The sequence below is a fragment of the Chionomys nivalis genome, chromosome 23 (genome assembly GCF_950005125.1).
Source record: "Chionomys nivalis chromosome 23, mChiNiv1.1, whole genome shotgun sequence".
Lineage (NCBI taxonomy): Eukaryota > Metazoa > Chordata > Mammalia > Rodentia > Cricetidae > Chionomys > Chionomys nivalis.
The window spans coordinates 31,313,856-31,333,998 of NC_080108.1; the positions used below are offsets into that span (position 1 = coordinate 31,313,856).

The following is a 20,143-nucleotide window of genomic DNA, read 5'->3' on the forward strand; positions in this document are numbered from 1 at the left end:
GCAACCCAGGCAGACAGACAGACAGATGAGAGGACAGAGAAAGGGAAAGGAAGCAGGGAAGAAGCTGAAGGTGGCACTGGTGGCAGGTGGCAGCCCGTGAAGTTGGTGGGGCTTTCCTCCAGTCCCATGTGGAAGCTAAGGCAGCTGAAAGTCTTCACAGCCAGCTCTCCACACCCTACGCTTACCACCGAATGGCCAAAATCACCTTCAAGACACTGTTAACAGCAACCTTTGTGTTGGATCAGTGGACCGATTTTTTTCTAGTGGTCATGTGAATGACCTAACCAGCAGGTTCTGAAGGCTGCTGAGGTTGGGGATTATAGCTTGTCTCATGGGCTTCATCTTGATTAGGTGAGGAAGGATGGATCTGGCCTCACAGCCATTTTGCAGACCCAGCAGTGGCATGTGGCACAGTGACATGATTGTTTAGCGATCATTTCCTGTCCCTGCATGAGCTCTAGTGCCAGCTCGTCTCAACACCCCGCGTCTTGCTGGGCAGCTGCAGTGCAATTCTGGTTTCACCAGGTTTACAGTTTTTTTTTTTTTTAAAGATTTTTTATTATTATGTATATAAGTTTCTTCTTTCATGTATCCTGCAGTACAGAAGAGGACACAGATCTTATTACAGATGGTGTGAGCCACCATGTGGTTGCTGGGAATTGAACTCAGGACCTCTGGTAGAGCAACCAGTGCTCTATTTCTCTGAGCCATCTCTCCAGCCACCAGGTTTACAGTTTTTAAATTGTGTTCTTTTTATTTCAGGTAAATAAATATAAAGGTTACGGTTACATTTAAGTTACATTTTTGAAATAAAAAATGTGGCACACACCCAAACTTGCCATTCTAACTATTTTAAGTATACAGTTTGGTACCGTTAGTGTTACCGTACAGTTCCAACAGCATCACTCTTTCCAAAACTTTACCACCACTACGTAGAAACTGTATCCATGAAGAAATTTTTTTTTTGTTTTGATTTTCCTCCTCCAGCGTTTGGTAACTATCTTTTCCTCTGTACATGTCGGCTAGGTCCCTCATGGGTGGAGGCATCGCAGAGTCTGTGTGTGAATCTTCTCTTACAACAAGACCTTTAGGCTCCTCCTGTGTTCTAGCATTCTTCCTTAAGTGCTGGGCAATATTCCACCACATGTGTACTGTATTTGCCTGCCTGTCCATCAGTGGGAGGAGGGGTCGATTCCGTATCGTGGCTGATGTCATACTTAATGGACATAGATGATTTGTTTGAATTCTTGCTTTCTGTTCTTTGGGGTCACAGGTCTGGGAGTGGTCATTTTAACTATGTTTCAAGCGGTGAAGCCATTGGCATTTATGGTACCCACAGTGTTGAGTGCCCACACCATTATCTAACTCCTGAACATTTTGTCAGCCTAGAAACAGCCCCCCCCCCCCAGGCTTATTAAGCAGTCAGTTTCCATCTTCCTCTCTTCCAGTCACTTTAGCCTTGAATCCATATTCTGTCCCCATGGTTCCGTCTATTCTGGCCATTGCAGATAGAGTTTCGTTCATATATAGCCTTATGTTTTTGAAGATAACTTTTTATTGTGAAAAAGTAGAAATGAAACTTTGAATTGACCCTTAAAAACTCATCAGCCAGATTCAGCGTGGTTGGATCTGGCCAAGTGTGTTAATCCAAATCTCTCACCAGGGAAGAGAAGAAGTACGTGAATCGATTCTGGAAAGAAATCCGAGTGGGTGACTTCGTCCACCTTCGCTGCAATGAGATCATACCTGCGGACATTCTGCTGCTGTCATCCAGTGACCCTGACGGGCTGTGCCACATCGAGACTGCTAACCTGGACGGAGAGACCAACCTGAAGCGGCGGCAAGTGGTCCGTGGCTTCTCAGAGCTGGTAAGTGATCCACATTCCCGGAGTCCCACCGGGATCTGTCTCCCCTGCAAGCCCCTATCATTGTGCTGGGCTGGTTTTCCTAGTAGACAGGAACTGAGGGACTGGCAGCCTCATGCCTAAGCCCACGGTCAGCCCGCTCGCCCTGGGCATGGGACTCTTTCTGACTGTGATATCTACTGGACGCTTAATGAGTTTCTCCGAATGGTATTTAGTCTTTGAAGAACTGAGTGAACATTCTGAAACAGTCAGCATTTGTTGAGTCGTTATGCTAGGTCACCAAATAGCAGCACAGCAGAGTCACAGCCTGTTCCTGTGTAGGCTGGGAACATTATCTCCTCCAGTGACTTCCCCAGTTCAGCCTCAGGGCTTCCAAAGTTTGAGTTCTCCCTCAGTTGTGTGAAGCAACAACTAAGAGTGGGGTTGAATGAAGAGTAAGAAGGGAGGTTTTAACCACAAATGGGCCAGGAAATGCATAGTCCCCAAGGGGCTTTCCCACGAGCGTTCTTAAGAAACAGTTCCCTTTCTAAGTCTGCGTTGAGATGTTCAGTGCTAACAGCAGGTGAAATACAGAGACATCAGGAAGTCCCCAGACATCAGGAAATGTCTGAGAGGAAGTGGGGGAACCTCCTCCTGACCCCACTTACTCTCCCCTGCATTGCTTGTCTGAGTCACTCCTTCGGGTCTGGCCATTGCATTCACTAAGAATGCTATGCAAAGCGACTAAGGAAGTGAGTCCCTGCATTTGAGGGAGACTGTCCTTGCGGATTTCTGACTGTCCTTGCGGATTTCTGACTGTCCTTGCGGATTTCTGACTGTCCTTGCGGATTTCTGACTGTCCTTGCGGATTTCTGACTGTCCTTGCGGATTTCTCCTGTCGCCTCGGTTCATCCTAACCACTTCCTGACAGTTCCTTAAGGACGCAGAATCAGGGCCCATGGGGCTGGCTTTAGCAATTGGTAGTGTGTGGATCTACATAAAAGTATTGCAGGCATTGCAGGTGACATGATTCCTTGGTTGGGGTCTCTGGAGAGAATTGCATGCCCCGTCATGCAGTTCCCCCTTCACTCACCATCACTGGTAGAGATGCCTCTTTACAACTGCAGAAGGCCATAAAGGGAGCTTAATACTGGGACATGTGACACGAAGTTTTGAGACCGCTGCCTCCATGGACCCCAGTTCATTACAAGCCTTCGCCTCACTGTCCTGCTCTTTCTTGTTTCTGTCGGAATTTCTTCATTTATCTTTGACTAGAAGAAAAGCAAACAAACCAAAAAAAAAAACCCAAAAATCAAGCAACAACAACAACAAAAAGCAGCACCGCCCCCCACACACATGATTTTCTACCAAATATCTTTTGTGAGACTATAGACTTAAAACTTAAAAATCACTTTTATGTAGTGATGCATGCTTATTCTCCGAGCTGTTCTAGAAACCGAGGCAGAAAATAAAAAGCTCAAAGTCCAGGTATGCTATGTAAAAAGACACTGTTAAAAACAAAACAAGACAGAAAAACTTAATATATATTGTTGTAAGAGGAACAGCGGGCTGCATTCCTGGTGCCCGGCCACCCGCATGGCTAGCTTTACCCAAAATAATTACACGGAACTGTATTCTTTTAAACACTGCTTGGCCCATTAGCTCCAGCCTCTTATTGGCTAGCTCTTACATATTAATCTAACCCATTTCTAATATTCTGTGTAGCACCACGAGCTGACTTACCAGGGAAGATCTTAACCTGCATCTGTCTGGAGTGGGAGAATCATGGTGACTCACTGACTCGGCTTTTTTCTCCCAGCATTCTCTTCTGTTTACTCCGCCTATCTAAATTCTACCCTATCAGAGGCCAAGCAGTTTCTTTATTAATTAACCAATGAAAGCAACAGATAGAAAGATGACCCTCCTCCATCAATATATGTATAAACATATAACATAAACATAAATATACATATGTATATATATATACTTACATATATGTACATTTGTTGGTTTAAATGGAGTATTCTCATCATGGGCCAGGAAAGCCAGAGATTGTTTGTTAGGGGCTCCATGCAATTTCTGGCCTTGCCTGATGATTATGCTTTCCTGAATTCGGTAGTTGTGTGGGTCTATATGCAGAGCAGGGTCTTAAGTAAGTCTTGGCAGTAAGTCAGCCTTATATCCAGGTTTCCCTACCTGGCCCACTGTGTCCCCAGAATAAGTAGGTGTGTTTGTGTGTGGGGGGGGATTAATATTGCAGCACTGATAGCTGCAAGGGACCCAAGTCCCCTTCCAGTTCCCATGGTCTCATCAAGAGGCAGGAAGGGGTGGGATGAGACCCAAAGTCCAGCATTGAAGTACCGCAGTATGTAGAGGTCGAGGCAGACCTCAGTGAGCTGTGTGAGGTTGAGGGAAATATGATCATACACAGAACTGGGGTAGAGTTTCCTGTGTGGCACGGTGGGAGGGATCATCACAAGACTGCCTCCTTAGCTGACTCCCAAGAATTCATTCATTTCATGTGGTTTACTCCTTAACATCTGAACTCACCTAACCTTCCTTATATCTCAAAAGCAACTGCGACGCTTCATAGCTCCAACATGCTTTGTGTTGTAGGGAAGCAGGAGCCCCTTGTTCTGGCTGCCCGGCTAGTTTATACCCAAAATAACCACACCAAATTGTATTAATTAAATTACTGCCTGGCCCATTAGTTCTAACCTCTTATTGGCTAACTCTTACATATTTGTTTAACCCATCTCCATTAATGTGTATCGCCACTTGACTGTGGCTTACCAGCATGAGTCTAACCAGCATCTGTCTCGGAGAGGAGAGTCATGGCGTCTGCCTCACTGCCTTCTTCCTCCCAGAATTCTGATCTGTCTACTCTGCCTATCTAAGCTGCTGTCCTATCAAAAGGCCAAGACAGTCTCTTTATTTAACCAATGAAAGCAACACATAAAAAGAAGACCCTCCCACACCAGATTTGTATAAATAAGTCAGGTGTTTAAAATTCTGAACGATGCTTAAGATTCAAAGATGGTGTGATGGCTGATCTTGTTACCATGATGGGATTTAGAATCACTTTGGCAACAAATCTCTGGGGATGTCTGTGCGGGATTATGTGGTTCATCAACGTGGGGGACCCACGTGAACTGTGGACAGTCCATCCCATGGCCTGGGATTCTGAACTGAATGGAAAGGGGAAAGCCAATGGTCTACAGGTATCCACCATGCTGCTCTTCCTGACTGTGGGTATCACATGGCCAGCTGCCTCACGTGTATGCCGTCATGAGTGCCGTGAAGAAGTGTGACGTAAGCCCTCGGATGGCTTTCTGTCAGATGTCATGTCACAGCTGGGAAACTAATAATTGCAAGTGTTTGTTCTCTATCACCCTCTAGGTCAGTGGCTCTCAACGTGTGGCTTAGGACCCCTGGGCAAATCTCGATCTCCAAAAACATTTAGAGTTCATCACAGTAGTAAAATTACAGTGATAAAGTAGCAACAAAAACAATTTTATGTTTGGGGTCACCACAATATGAGGAACTGTATTAAGGAGTCGCAGCATTAGGAAGGTTGAGAACCACTTCTCTTGGGGGACCCGAGGAAGCAAATAGAATTGAATCATAATTTAGTGAAATTGGGTGAAATTAACAACTAATAACTTTGACTTTATAGTAGCAGGTTCTTTGACAACAAAATTTGTCGAGTTGTATTCATATTTTGATTCTCATACGGATGTATTTTTTCACCTTTAGAATTGCTTCTTAGATACTATAATTCTGAAATTTCGTATTTATTTTCCACATGGAAAGTAAAAAGCCACAAATCTCTGGCTTCTAAATGCCTAAGAACTGACTAACCAAACCTGCCATGGTAGTATTACAATGTAAATTCTCATTTAAGTGGGTTTTTTTTTTCCCTATTAAGTATTAGACAAGAGTGGACTGTGGTCTGCATCCTGATTCGTGTAAGATTTAGAGCAGTGTTTTGCCAGCTTGGTCGATAGTCAATTGGAAGGAATAGAGGGCAGGAGGACTTAAATTAGAAGGGGTTTTTATACTTGTATTTCTTTAAGAATAACACAGGACAGGGATGACTTATGTCATTAGAGTCCAGTCAGGAGATAAATCATACATGATCACGTCAGAGAACGTCCATCAAGTATTTTTATGTGCTCGTAATGGAGCACAGAGTGCCCCGCTCACAGGGCAGGGGTTCTGCCTTGGAGCTACACCTCCATTACAGATGTGAACTAATGTGAGATTAGGCAGTACAGTCTGAGGGGTAGACACTGCCTTCTGCAGGGGGATTGTCATAGTTAGAGGAGAGGGACTACTGAGGAGCTGTAATTTTGGAGTTGGCTGGAAGTCGACCACAGAGGGTCATTGAGAATTGCTAGGCTTGTTAATTTGCCGGGTACCAGGGTTGCCCCATCATTGGCCACTGGAGATGCTGTGGTCTATGTATTGCTCAGGTAGACAGCCTTAGCAGCTGCAGTGGGCCCCAATCAAGATACATAGATGCCTTCTAGACAGTTGCCCCAAGGAGCCCTAGCCTTTGAGGAGGAGAGGCCAGGTGAGGTTCTAGGGGGAAGCAGCCTAGCCTGAGACAAAGCTGCAATGGTTTTGCTTTTCGTTACTCTGAAACTGTGAATCATGGGAAAAGTGTGGTTAAGTTCTGGAGAAACTTGGAGTGAGCTGAATAGTGAACACACACACACACACACACACACACACACACACACACCCCACACTCCTCCACCTTCCCATCAGCGCCCTCTACTGACAAGATAAAAGATAGCACCTCTCCTACACATTCCCATACATCTTGGATAAAATGTTCATGAGTTTGGAGATAGTAGAAGAGAGAGTGGCTCATGATCTGTCACGCCTAGTCATTTAAGGAAACAGGACAAACCCATGGCCAGGCTGATGCTCCTGTTGGGGCCTGAGGTTGGAAAGTGCCTATCTCAGCTGTCAAGGGATGCTTCCAGAAAGAGGGGCTTGAACCTAACCTGAAGGCAAGGATGAAGGTTGGGATACTTACTCTCTGATACAGTCACACAGACCTATACACTCGCTGAGTGGTGGAAATGTGTTTGTATACTAAGGAGTATTGGATAAAGCTGTACATGGTTGAGGAGCTATAGACAGGCAGGAGGTGATGGACATACCCCACCCAGACCTGATGTCAGCATGAGGATCCATCATGGGGGGATGGTTCCACCATCAAGCCTTTCTCAAATGAAACTTGTGGTTTTTGACTTAAAAAGAAAGATTTGGTTTGCAACTTGAAGTTGGAAGGAAGGAATTCCAGTGCTAAACATTACGTTCAGAGTTGTGGGCCACATTTGTTCTGATCTCTTAGGTACCAAATCTTGATATGCCATTGTAATCGAAGTACAGTAAGCAGTATTTTAAAAAAAATATATACTTTAAACAATGGATCCTATGAAATAATTATGATCTCATTGTGCTTTACCAGTGTGAAATGGATAAGGCAAAGGTGGTTGTTCTGCCTCCCGTCTTCTGAACTGCTGGTCCAGGTGGAGCTGGAGCAAAGGGTTCCGTCTGAAACGCGAGGGAGGGGTCTAAAGCATCTTGGCTTTGTCTATGTTCACACACAGACGTTCACACAGACCTGCAGGTCTGGCCTGTCTGTTTCACCACAGTCCACCGAAGAAGGTCTACCTCTCCCGTAACATTTGCATGGCTAGCTCTGCTGAATCAGGCATTGGCTAAACATCTCAACGGATAGACAGCACTTTCCTTTGCAAATTTTGGTTGATTCAACAGAGATTGATTGAACATCTGTTAGGCCTCAAAGCCGCATTCATCAGTTTCTTCTCCTGGTGCTCATATCAGCTCCGTAAATAAGTGACCCAGGTGGAAGATTGAAGCAGTAAGTGGTAGATATAAACAAGACAGCAGAAGTAGTCATGAGATTCTAGGTGGGCACTGGAGTTTTAGTTAATGGTGGAGGAGAAGGGCTGGCCAGCCTAACCCAGGGAAGGCCAGAGGCTGGGGCTCGGAGGGAGAAGACACCTCCATGTGTTGTTTCTCTGTCTCTTGATTTACTGCAGGAATGTGCTCTGATGGTTTTTCTTGAGTAGATCTGTGCCTGTTGATATTCAGCTTCTACTCACAAATGGGTGTGAATGTGTATGTTTTGTGTGTGTGTGTGTGTGCACAAGAATGTGTGTTCATAAGGTTGTTCAAATATGAGTGTGTAGCACAATTAATACCTTGCTTCATTGACAGACAGTTTTGAATTATTTTGTATTTTGTTTCAGTTACCTTTTTAGAGATAAGATCTTGCCGTGTAGCTCAGGTGGATCGATCCTGTGACTTTCCTGCTTCGGCTTCTCACAGTGCTGGCTCATACCAGCACACCTGCCGTGTATTACTTTTAAGTTTACAGAATTTAACTTCCATCATGTTCTGCACTGATAACACTAGAAATAGTGGTCTAGAAATAGTGGGCTTCTCAGACAACGTTCTGAGGAACGGTGCCTCCAGTCTTGTCTTTGACACGGTTGCGAGTACATGCCTTAGGTCACTGTGCCCGGATTGTCACACATCCGCTACAGAGTGGACAGAGGAACACTCTGTTCCTTGTTGAAGGGTCTGGCCTGGTGTCATTTGTTGTCCAGTGGTTTTGTGAGCAGAGTCCCCAAAAGGCTGAAACTTCCCCATGTCTACAGAGCGTAGCAGAGGGAAGCTCACTGCTTTTTGGTTAAGCCGTTCTGTTTCTGAGTTCGAAAAGCCTCCCTCAGAGTTTGACCACATGATCCTGTTTAGTTTTCATGCGGCCAAAAGGAAAGCTTTGTTTCAGTTTTCATTTTGGTGACAGTGTATCTTGGAGTCTCACCCTTCCATAGGTAGGGGAGTTGGTGGCAGTGAGATGCAGGGACGTATTTGTCTTTCTTGGTGATGGGGGTGTAAGCGAGACCTTACAAGCTATGAAACGGACTTCAGAAAACACTCGTACCTACTGTCGTGTGGATGGGACCACCCGTGATTTCTGAGATCAGAACTGGATTTAGTAGTGAGAATTTGATAAATTCAGAGCCTTTCTCTTCATTTGTGCTAATGGGTGACTTAAGACGCCCCCTTGAGAGTCTTAACTATGCTGAGACTGGAGACAAAACCAGACTTCTCTAGCCTGGCAGCGCCAGGAAAGCAACCTTCAGTAGCTCAGTGTACATGTCAGCATGCCCTATGCCCAGGAGTGTGGGCGTCACTAACTGTGATGAGAAATGCCCTCCCCCGGTTTCCAAAGATGAGTGAGTGAAGGACACCAAGGCAAAGGCCCTTCGGTCAGAACCTTGCCCAGAGTCATTTAAAGATATTCTGTCTGGGTCTCTGTCTCTGTCTTGTCCCTCCCTTCCTCTTCTGTCTTCTCCTCCTCCTTTGCTAGTGGGTAATTAGCGTGTACGAAGCCCTGAGATCAACAATCAGTAACCCAATGAGCCTCCCACCCCAAACATTCAGCTAAGCAAAAATATCTAATTTAAACTTTGTCTTTGAGTTTAAAGAACACATAATTCTGATTCACCTAGACTTTCATCAGTGGTACCTGCCATGGGCTGAAAGTAAGTCTTTTATTTGTGTGGGAAGAAGGGCTAACTTAGGTCAACTTCAAAGGCTTACAGATCTAGGTTTGTTTTGGACAAAACCTCAAATAGTTGGTTGGTTTGCTCATCCGGCCTTTATCAAGCATGAGAAGCCTTGGCCACCAGGCAGGAAATTCTCCAGGACAGACGCTGAAGTCTGTCTTTGCCTTGGCTCAGGGAGACCCTGTGGACTGTGGACGATTGTCATTTCATGTGGAAAGCTGGAAAGGGGTTATGCAGGGTCAGATTCTGAGGTTAAAATCAGACTGTCTGTCGCAGGAGGTCCCCCACTTTGGGGGGGGGGTGATCTGGAGTTCAAAGCCACCCTCAGCTACATAGTGAGTCTGAGGCTAGCCATGGCTCCTTTCCTTTCACTGAAACAAGTGTTAGAGACAACCAACTAATGAAACAGACCTGCTTCTTTTCATGATAGTCTGGGAGGTGTTAGCCCATGACCTGGTGGTTCGGCAGATGTGATGGGAGCGCACACTGAGCAAAATCCTTCACCTGTGGCCATTGAGGAAAGAGGGATAGGAAGGGATTGGTAGTCCTACTGTTTCTCATTGACCTAGCTTCTTCCCATTGGTCCAAAGTCTTCAAGATTCTACCAGGTGCCAGTGGCCCAAGGCAGGAGGCCAAGCTGTTAACATTTAGGGAATACTGACAGTCTCTACTTGGCATCTTCCTGGAAAGTGACAGGACCCCTTCACTCTCTAGCAGTGCCTGCTGTACCCCTTTCACCCACTGTGTGCTGCAGCCTTTGCCAAGGGTTCACTGACACTTTTTCCTTATATTGAAAATAGAGTTTCAATGTAAGAAAATAGATTTCGGGGCATTCTGCCCAAGACGAGGAGAGGGGATTGTGGGAGCCAAAGGGGTCAAGGGCACCACAAGAAATACACAGAGTTGACTAGCCTGAGCTCAAGGGGGCTTGCAGACAGCCTGGGGAGCCTGCATGGGGCTGAACTAGGCTCTCTGCATTTATGATGTAGTTGTGTGGTTTGGTCCTCTCATGGGACTCCCAGTGGGGAGAGCAGCTGACTTTGGAACTCTTCTCCTTATGCTTGGTTGCCTTGTCCAGCCATGATGCATGCAGAGGAACTTAGTCTTGCTGCCGCTTGATATGTCATGCTTTGCTGATACTCATGGGAAACCTGCCTTTTCCTAAGCAGAAGCACAAGAGGAGAGGATTGGGGGGAAGGGGAGTTGGAGGAGGACTAAAAGGAGAGGAGGGAGGGAAGCTGTGGCTGGGATGGAGAACAAGCAACCAATAAACAAAAGATGATATTATGAAAAAGAAGATAGAAAGCTGATTTTTCATACAATGTATTCTGCTCATGGCCCCCCTTCCTCCATTTCTCCCAGCTCCCCCCACCCCCAAGACCCATACCCCTTCTATCTCTCGGTAGAAAACAAGCAGGAATCTAAAGAACAATAATGAAATACATGCCTCCCCTTTAGTTCCTTACTCTCTACCTAGTCTCTGTGCTCATATGGATTGACGTTTACTTATTAATGGCTCAACAGCTGACAACCACATGTAAGAGAACACATGCCATATTTGTCTTTCTGGGTCTGGGTTTCCTCACTCAGGATGATTTCTTTCTAGATACATCCATTTTCCCATGAACTTCTTTATTTTAGCTGAGTGATATCCCCTTGTGTACTAGACCACATTTATAAGAGGAGAGGGCCTGCTTGTTTGTCCCAGCCCCTGGCTAGCTTAGCCCTGAAATAACCACACAGAAATTGTATTAATTAAAACACTGCTTGGCCCATTAGCTCTAAATTCTTATTGGCCAACTCTTATATTGATTTAACCCATTTCTATTAATTTGTATATTACCATGGGGCAGCGGCTTACCAGAAAAGATTCAGCATGTCTGACTCTGGCGGCTCCATGGCAGCTCTCTTCCCTACTCCACTTTTCTTCTTCCCAGCATTCAGTTCTGTCTTCTCCGCCTACCTAAGTTCTGCCCTATCAACTAGGCCAAGGCAGTTACTTTATTCATTAACCAATGAAAGCAACACAAAGACAGAAGGACCTCCTACACCACCACATTGTCTTCATTCATTCATCTATTGATGGACACCTTATTTGCTTCCGATTTTGGGCTATTAATAGAGCCACAATAAACATGGTTGAGCAAGGGCCTTTGTAATAAAATGGAGGCTCTTTTGGGTATACACCAGCAGTGGATAAGGATTTCCCTTACTCCAAATTCTTACCAGCATGACTTGCCATTTGTTTTTATTGATCTTGGTCGTTCTGACCAGTGTAAGATGAATCTCACAATGGTTTCGATAGGATTTTCCTAAGGACTAAAGATGTTGAACATTTCTTTAAGTGCTTCTCAGGTAATTTGTGTTTCTTCTTTTGAGAACTCTCTGTTTAGATCTGAACACCATTCTTAAATTTGGTTGTTTTCCCATTCTGTAGCCTGCTCCTTTGTCTGAATGATGGTGTCATTTGCTGTGCAGGAGCTTTTCCATTTCATGGACCCATGAATTGTTGATCTTGGTGCCCGTGCTGTTGGCGTTCTGTGCAGGAAGTCATTTCATGGGCCGATGAGTTCAAGGCTGTTCTCTACTTCCTCTTTTGTCAGGTTCAGTGTGTCTGGCCTTATGATGAGGCCTCTGATCCATTTGGAAGTGAGTTTAGTGATAAGATTGCATCTATTTGGACTATTCTATGTGCAAGCATCCAGTTTCATCTAGTTTGACCAGAACTATTTGTTGAAAGTGCTGTTGCTGTTGTTTTTTCAGTATTTCTGACTTCTTCATCAAAAAGGGGGTGTCTGTAGGTGTGTGGAACTATGTCTGGGCCTTCAATTCAATTCTATTGATCAATGTGTATTTTTATATCAATACCATGCTGGTTTTATCAGTATAGTTCTGGAGTAGAATTTGAGGTCAGAGATGGTGCCACCTCCAGCAGTTCTCAACAGCTCAAAGAGAGGATTTGTCTTCTTGTCCTGTAAGGGCACAGTTTTGCTGGGGTTTTACTCTGGTGAAAACAAGACTGTGCTTTCCTGACGTATCAGGTATTTCAAAACTGTGTCCTCGTGGAACCTGCGTGGTGCTTACCCTTCCAACGTAGACTAGGCACACAAAAAGTCCAAGACACTCTGAGGAACAGAGGAGAAAAGATGCCCAGTGTGACGGTGTTGATGATACTCTCGGCTCACCCCAGCTTCCAGACCGCAGGACCCATCTCTGTTCATTTTCAGCTTCGGTCTGGAGGAGTCTGGGAGTAGAGACACCTGCCGGCATGTGTTAGCTGCAAGCTCTATGATCTATCGTAGCTGGAGTCATGGGTGGAGTGGCTGAAATCTCCTACCCACGTCTACTCAGGCTACCAAAGCCAACAATGACACATTCTAGAACTTAAACCTTAGCTGTTTTTTCACAGCTTTGGAGACCAGAAGTCAGGGGTCAAGATCCACCCTTGGTAGGACTGACTCCTTGTGAGGTTCTCTTTTCTGCTTGGGGGTAGCTACTTCCTCTCTGTGTCTTCATGGGGCTTTTCGTCTGTGACCTCATCTCTTCTCTTTATAAGGACAGCAGTCATAGTGGGTCTGGGCCCACTCTAATGCTTCCTTTGAACTCATTCAGTCCTTCAAAGCATTGTTCCTTATCATGGTTGTCGCTTCTCCCTAGGCCTTTGAAAGAGGCGGAACTCCACTGTCACAGTGTGTTTGCAGAGAGAACTTGACTCTGTGCATGTAGACACTGTGCGCTGTTGCGGTGGTCAGTTCCACAAACTCTCGGAGTTCATTCCAACATGCTGTGCTCTCCAAGGAGGTCAGTTTTTCTTGATGAATTTCTGGCTGGAAATTTCAGTAACAGAAGAGGAGAACCTTGGCATTGAAAGAGATGGCTGCAGTCTCCCAGAAAGTTGATTGGCAGTGTATGGTGCTAGTTCTAAATCTATGAATGATAGGACATCAGAATGAACTGGGATTTTACTGCGTTAATATATACAATATAGTGTATATATATTAGACATACACTTATACATACATTATACATTCACTTATACATGCACATACATGTGTGTCAAATGTATAAATAAAGCTATTAGTAGCCAGAAGACATTCTTTTTCATCAGATATTTTCTGTAGAAATAGTGAAAGAAAGCCGTTCAAACTCTGGCTAAAAATCTACTTTTGATCGTAGAATTTTCTCAAAGGAGCCCTAATTTCCATTGGAGGAGGTGTCTTGTGTTTTCCTAGTTGGTGTTTGTTTTACATTACAGAAAGAGCCAGGCCTTGGCTTGCTTCGTTCCCACAGTTAATGAAAAAATAGCAAACGAAAAAATCTGCTGAGCGTCAGTAGAATCCTGACCTGGCGTTGGAGGTAGGCAAGGTGTTGCTGGGCTCGAGGAATGGGTACATCTGTGCCGTAGGACCCTGCCCCATGGCCCCGTTAAAAGCCTGTGTTTATAAATCCACATTTGTGAAATAAGGGCATTAAGAAGCGTGAGAATTGTTTTCAACAAAGGGAACGATTTTCCTCTGCTTGTACCATTCCCCCAGTGTCCACTGTTAACTATGGCAGGGCAGCTGGGAAGGGTTTCGTGCTGACACTGGGCTATCCTTGACAGACAGCATCCTTTAACGACCTGGTCCCTTCACAACCAAGCTAGCTCCTGCATCTGGAGTCCCACCTGAGCCTCTTGTGCTCAGGGTCATCTTGCCTGTAAGAGTGGCTACTTTTTGCTGTAGGTACACACTGGCTACGGCTAGTGAAATCAGAGCCTGCCGACCCCAGGAAGCTCCTTGACTCCATGTAGGAGCCCCTCTAGCTCTTTGTAAGTCAACAGGAATGGACCTTCGATGCACTAGTTCGAGATGGGTTATGCCCTGAGTTCTAAAGGGTCCATGCTTGAGGCTGTTGGTGTTTGCTTCCTTGTCTTGCAAGCTAGGGGCTGGATTTACAGCGCTCAAGTGGCACTTATAGTCACTTGGGGAACCCAAGCATGGTCACATAGGGAGCTCTGAGGCTTCAAGGTCTCTCACCGCGTGTGCCTTCTGCTCTCTATCTGTGTTATTTCTTTATACATATTTATGTGCTATCTCCAGTCTGTCCTGCACTTTGAACACACAGAGCCTGGCCTGGCTCCTCCGTCACCTTCTCAAGAGTGGGTAGGTACATCATGGCATCCAGTCTCTACAGTCAGCCCATGCTTTCCAGCAGCTGCGGCCAGAATGTCATGCTCGAATAATAGCTTTGACCTTGGAACTCTGGCTCAAGAGCTTCGGTGGACAGAGCTCCCCGATGAGATAGAGGAAGGGCTCTCTCTAGCCCAGGACAGGTGGAAGGTGATTGGTTTACTACGCACAAATCGGATTGCCATACGCTGCGGAGCAGAACAGCCTTTCTAAGGGAGCTGTGCATGCCAGGAATCCAGGACGAGCAAAGTGTCTACACATATCCATATCTTCATCCACAAACACACACATATGGGGCTTACTTCGGGGCCACTGATGTGAGGAAGTGTTTCCAATAATTTAGAATATTGGCAAGACCCTCAGTAGATTATTTCTAGAAGACTTTCTATGATCAGTGCAGTGTAACTTGGTACCTCACTAACTGGCGGCTCTGGTCCCCAACCTGGCTGCGCTCGCAGTGGTTTGGCAGAAGCAGTGTGAGCCTTTCGGAGCTGAGTGCACAGACTGGAGCTCCAGGGTTGCAGAATAGGGAGGCCTGGGTTCCAGGAGTCTGGTTCCCTGACGGATGTGGGGAGAAGGCCTTCCATTGGGATACATAGTTATCAGTTAAACAAGGTTACCCCATGGGACAGGAGCCATTAGAGGAACCCCCAGAGGTTGAAGAGGGTTAGATAGTTGAGGTTTCCCTTGTGGCCTGTTCACAGCACAATACATATTCAGGAGAGGTCGATGAGGTATCAGTTGGGCAGACCAGGATGGTAAGTAGCTGCCTCTCAGCCAAGAGATCACCTGGGCCCCACAGTGAGCAAGAACTGTATTGCACTGTGTCACCAATAGAGGTGTGGCCGAGGTGTGGACGACGACCCTTGCTGTGTGTTTCACTTCCCACCTTTCTCTAGCCTGAGGAGTGGACAGAGCAGAGGACGTGGTAGCTACGAGAAGCATCTGGAATCAGGCCAGAGTATCCACATGCAGCTCCATGAGGCGTCTCCGCTCTCTCAGATTCATGGAATGCTTTGGAGTGTCCGGCCCTGTCATTGAAACCCGAAAAACAGAAACCAAAGGCCAAACCCTGTTTGGCCGGAGGTAAGAAACCTGAGCTGGTAGGCAGAACTGATTCAGACCAGAGCCTGCTGATGTTGCTGAGACCTGAACAGTAGAAACTAAAGGCCTGGTGCTCCTGGCTACCCTTACACCACAGAGTTTCCTTCTGGACGCAGCGAATGTCTGTGCCTTCAGTGCTTAGCACTGGACACTCAACTCCCCTTTTGAGAGTTGACAGAAGAAAACCGCATGTTCTTAGGATGGAGGAGCTGGGCCGGTGGACTGGAGCCACTGCAGCCCCAGCCTTTAGGGTGTGCATGTAAAGCTACATCTTGTGTGGCCCCAGGCTGCCTGACTTTCTGAAGGAAGGTCTTGACAGAGCTTAAGGAGGAGCCTGGCTGAGAGGCTCTTGAAGACAGGTGTGCTGGTACGGCCGTCGGAGTAAAGTGTGGAATCTGTCTCCCTGCACTGGCTGTGATGCAATCTAGAGAAGTTATTTGATTTCCCCAGGCCTCTGTTTTAATACCTTCAAAATAGGGGTGTCCTGTTTTGTCACCCACCCTTAGCACAGCACCTGTCATAAAGAGGCTCTTTGAAAAGGTAGCTGCCCACTGACAGCTGCAAAATACACTTAAGAGATAGAAGTAAAAAGAATCTACCCTGTTACTGTCTGTGTGGGGCAGGTGCTGGGACACAGGGATTCTGTTCAAGAAGCAAATGCAGAATCCCCAAAGTCTCAGTATCCGGTGAGACCTGGCCAGGGCTGTGGGTCCTTGCTCACTAGGCCTTTGGAGCAGGAGATGGGTGAATCACACTGGTCCCTTGTTTAGGAATCCGGAAGTGTCTTAGCTCCTGTGCATAGGGCAGGACAGGATCTTTGCAGTGAGGGTTGTGTTGACAGAGGTGGGTTCCACCTGGACATAAAGGTCCATGTTTATTGCTGTGTTTACTAGACACTAGAGAAACATCAACCCGCTGGTCCTCCTTGACTTCCTGCTCTTCCCATAATTCACTAAGACACTTTTGTTGAAAAAGAAAAGAAAGAAAAACACACACCTAAACGGTTTTTTACAAAAGTGTGCTTTTTTGAAAAGCTTTGTATAAATAAGCTTTGAAAGCTGTCTTTCTATATAAGTGTCTTAGGAGTGATTTATTTGTCTTATTAATTGATTCATGTAGAAAGAGTTCATTGCTGTCCGACTGTATTCTATGAAGTCGAAGGAACCTGTTTGCTGGAGTAAATCATCTTTTGGCTGAGGGCGCAGCATCAGTTTTGGCTGTGTTGCTGTGTCCTCATTGCTAGCTGGGAGCCAACATTCCATCTCGTTTCCTTAGAGAGGACTGGCACACATGACACTGGCGTTTGATTTGGGCATCCACTCAAGCGTACTCATGCGCTTAATCCTCACATGTATGTGATTGCTGTCCAGTCATGTTTTCTTGGAGACACTGGAAGAAGTTCAAAGAGGCGGAGTGGTTCTGAAACTCCAGCTGAGGGCTCTGGTGGGAGGACCATTCTGCCAGATGTCTTTCGAGGGCCACCGTGTTCCCAGCTGTGCTCGCAACAATGGACCCCAAATGGAGCAGGCGTGGAGAAGGGTGGGATGGTGCACTGACGAGGAGGAGGGGAGCCAGGCAGCAAGCCTAGTGCATGGGGCTGAAGCCTGGTTGCACCGTGGCTCTGAGATTGCGGCCAACTCACTTCTCATTCCCCAGATCCAGGACTTTTGTTATGAATGGACAAGGCCTCCTGAGTCCCCTCCGGCCTCCTCTGCTCTGTGGTAGACTTTCTGAGCAAAGGCAGACCTTTGCAGTGGATGGTGTGAGGGAGGAAGAAGCAGAGTGAGCGCGTGACTGCGCCCACTCGCCACAACCTTCTAACCTCCCTCCCTGACCACTATGTGCTCTCCACCTGCCTCTAATTTTGCCCTTAGCAGACTGGCAGGTGTGGGCTTGTGAACAGCTCTATATTACAAATGCAGACAACACACACGACTCTATGGTCCACTTGTGAGAGAGTCACAGCCAACAGCATGTTCTTTTCCTCATAGCAGCCTCCTACGTCGAGCTTCCTGGGGAAGGAGAGACTTGATGTAGGTGGGTCATCTGTCTATCTGTTGCTTTCGTTGGTTAATTAATAAAGAAACTGCTTGGCCTTCGATAGGACAGCAGCTTAGATAGGCGGAGTAGACAGAACAGAATGCTGGGAAGAAGGGAAATGAGCAGTCGCCATAGTTTTCCTCTCCAAGATGGACGCAGGTTAAGATCCTTCCTGGTAAGCCACCACCTTGTGTTGCTACACAGATTATTAGAAATGGGTTAATCAAGATGTGAGAATTAGCCAGTAAGAGGCTAGAGCTAATGGACTAAGCAGTGTTTAAAAGAATACAGTTTCCGTGTAATTATTTTGGGTAAAGCTAGCCGGCGGGGGAGGCAGGAGGCTGGAATGCAGCCCGCCGCTCCATCTACAGAGACTCAGGGTAGAAATTGGATTTTGCCAGCTTGGACACCTCTTCAGGTTCTCTCTCAGGGAAGGAAGGCCCAGGTATCTCTCTTCCTCGAGCTTTCCCTGAGTCCCAGTAAGCCCCACTCACTCCTGTTCTGCTTTGTATATGCTCCACGTGGGCTGGGTCTTCCATCAGAACCTTGTCTTTCCTGTCCCACTTCCTCTGGGCTCTCCCTAGCATCATCTTGTGAGTACTCACCCCACGGAAGGACTTCAGCCAGTTCCTGCTTTCAATACCTTTTGGGTTACTCGGAGTAGAACAGCTACGTCATGTGTGATTCTATGTTGAGCCTTTGACAATTGCCTGTTTACTCTCATTTGTGATGCCCCAGAAGCTCAACTTTCTCCACTTCCCTGCAGACACTGACTTTACTCTTGTGGGAGCTGTTCTCACAGATGAGAGATTTAACTAGCGATTTCTGTTCTCCCAATGCTGGGTGCAGCCAGTTGAGTTTTGCCTACTTGCTCTTTCTAATTCTTTACTCTTGGTTTGCTTTTTTTTTTTTTTTTTTTTGAACTTACAGCTATCCTCCTGCCTCTTGAAGGATTAAAGGTGTGGGACACCCAGTTGGTTTTGTTCCCACTGACTTTTTTTTTTTTTTTTTTTTTTTTTTTGTCGATTCTTACCAGACATGTGACTACAGTCTTCTGTCTATATACCCAGATATTGTCCTGAACAATTCTCTTCATTCTGATGACAGCATCCCTTCATGGACCAATGTTCTTTGCGTTCACCAAGTCCTTTTGCCCATTTGTTGATTGTGCATTTTGTGTTACATTTAGAGACTATTATAACATATTTCAGGAATAGTGGCAAATATGCTACTAATAGTTCTGTGGTTTTAACGCATATTTAGATCACCGATCCACATTGAATTATTGTTTGTATGTGTGTGATGCGGAGCTCCAAGTACAGTACATTGTTTGCTTTTGTGTGTAGTCTATGTGTGTGTTCATGCTGATGTGTGTGCCTGTGTACCCGAGAGGTAGATCCTGAGCATCTTCCTAAATCACTCTCTGTTTGATCTTTTCAGACAAGGTCATCTACCCAATTCCTTGATTTCTTTTATTTGAGACAGGGTTTCAGTATGAAGCACTGGCCCGGAACTCACTGCATATCTGGACGACCTTGAGTTTATAGTGACCTGTGCCTCTGCCTCCTCAATGCTGAGCAAATATTCTTTCATGTGTAGAAACTCAGTTGACCCGGCCGAATTTTGTTGAGCTGTTTTTTCCCCATTCACAGACTCGATGCCAGTCTCAAAGATTATCTGACTGTGACGTGTGCAAGGAGGTCCTGCTTGGTTTGGTTTGCTGGGCTAAAGTCTGGCCTTGGGGCAATGCCACAGTGCGTTGTTTACTGTGGTTCTTTGGAGTAAATTTTGAAGTCAGCTTTTCTCTTCTGTCTGTCATCCCCACATTTCTACATCAATGTGAGGATTGGCCTTTTCACTTCTGGGAAAACAGAAAACAAAACTCCTATGACATCATGACAGTTTGCGCTGTATCTGGAGAGGTATTTGAATAATGCCTTGTTACTTTTTCTGTTGTGGGGGAAAAATGTCCGAACAGAAGCAACTTAAGGAAGTAGGGGTGTATTTTGGCTCACAGTTCGAAAGGTCAGTCCGTCATGGCAGCGGGAGCTTCCGGCAACTGGGCACATGACACCCATAGTCAGAAAACAGACAATGGGGGATGCCGGTGCTCAGCATGCTTGCTCTTTTTTTCTTTTTTTTTCTCCCTTGAGATTGGGTCTTTTTCTGTAACTCTGGCTGTTCTGGAACTCACTCTGCAGACCAGAGATGACCTCAAACTCACAGAGATCCGTCTGCCTCTTCCTCCTGAGTGCTGGGATTAAAGGCATAAGCCACTACTTGGCGCTGGCTTCTTTTTATCAGTCCAGGCATCCAGCCTTTGGAGCGGTGCTGCCAACAGCTCTAGTGTGTCTTCTCACCTCCA

General features: G+C 46.1%; 1 protein-coding gene across 2 annotated transcripts in view; it reads left to right on the top strand.

Moving 5' to 3' along the window:
• Atp10a (ATPase phospholipid transporting 10A (putative)) overlaps positions 1 to 20,143 on the top strand; it is a 160,740-nt gene that overhangs the window by 78,031 nt on the left and 62,566 nt on the right. For both annotated transcript variants that reach the window (XM_057756452.1, XM_057756450.1), the window contains exon 2: positions 1,664 to 1,868. In XM_057756452.1, the coding sequence (XP_057612435.1) occupies positions 1,664 to 1,868 (205 nt within the window). The remainder of the gene's footprint in view (positions 1 to 1,663; positions 1,869 to 20,143) is intronic.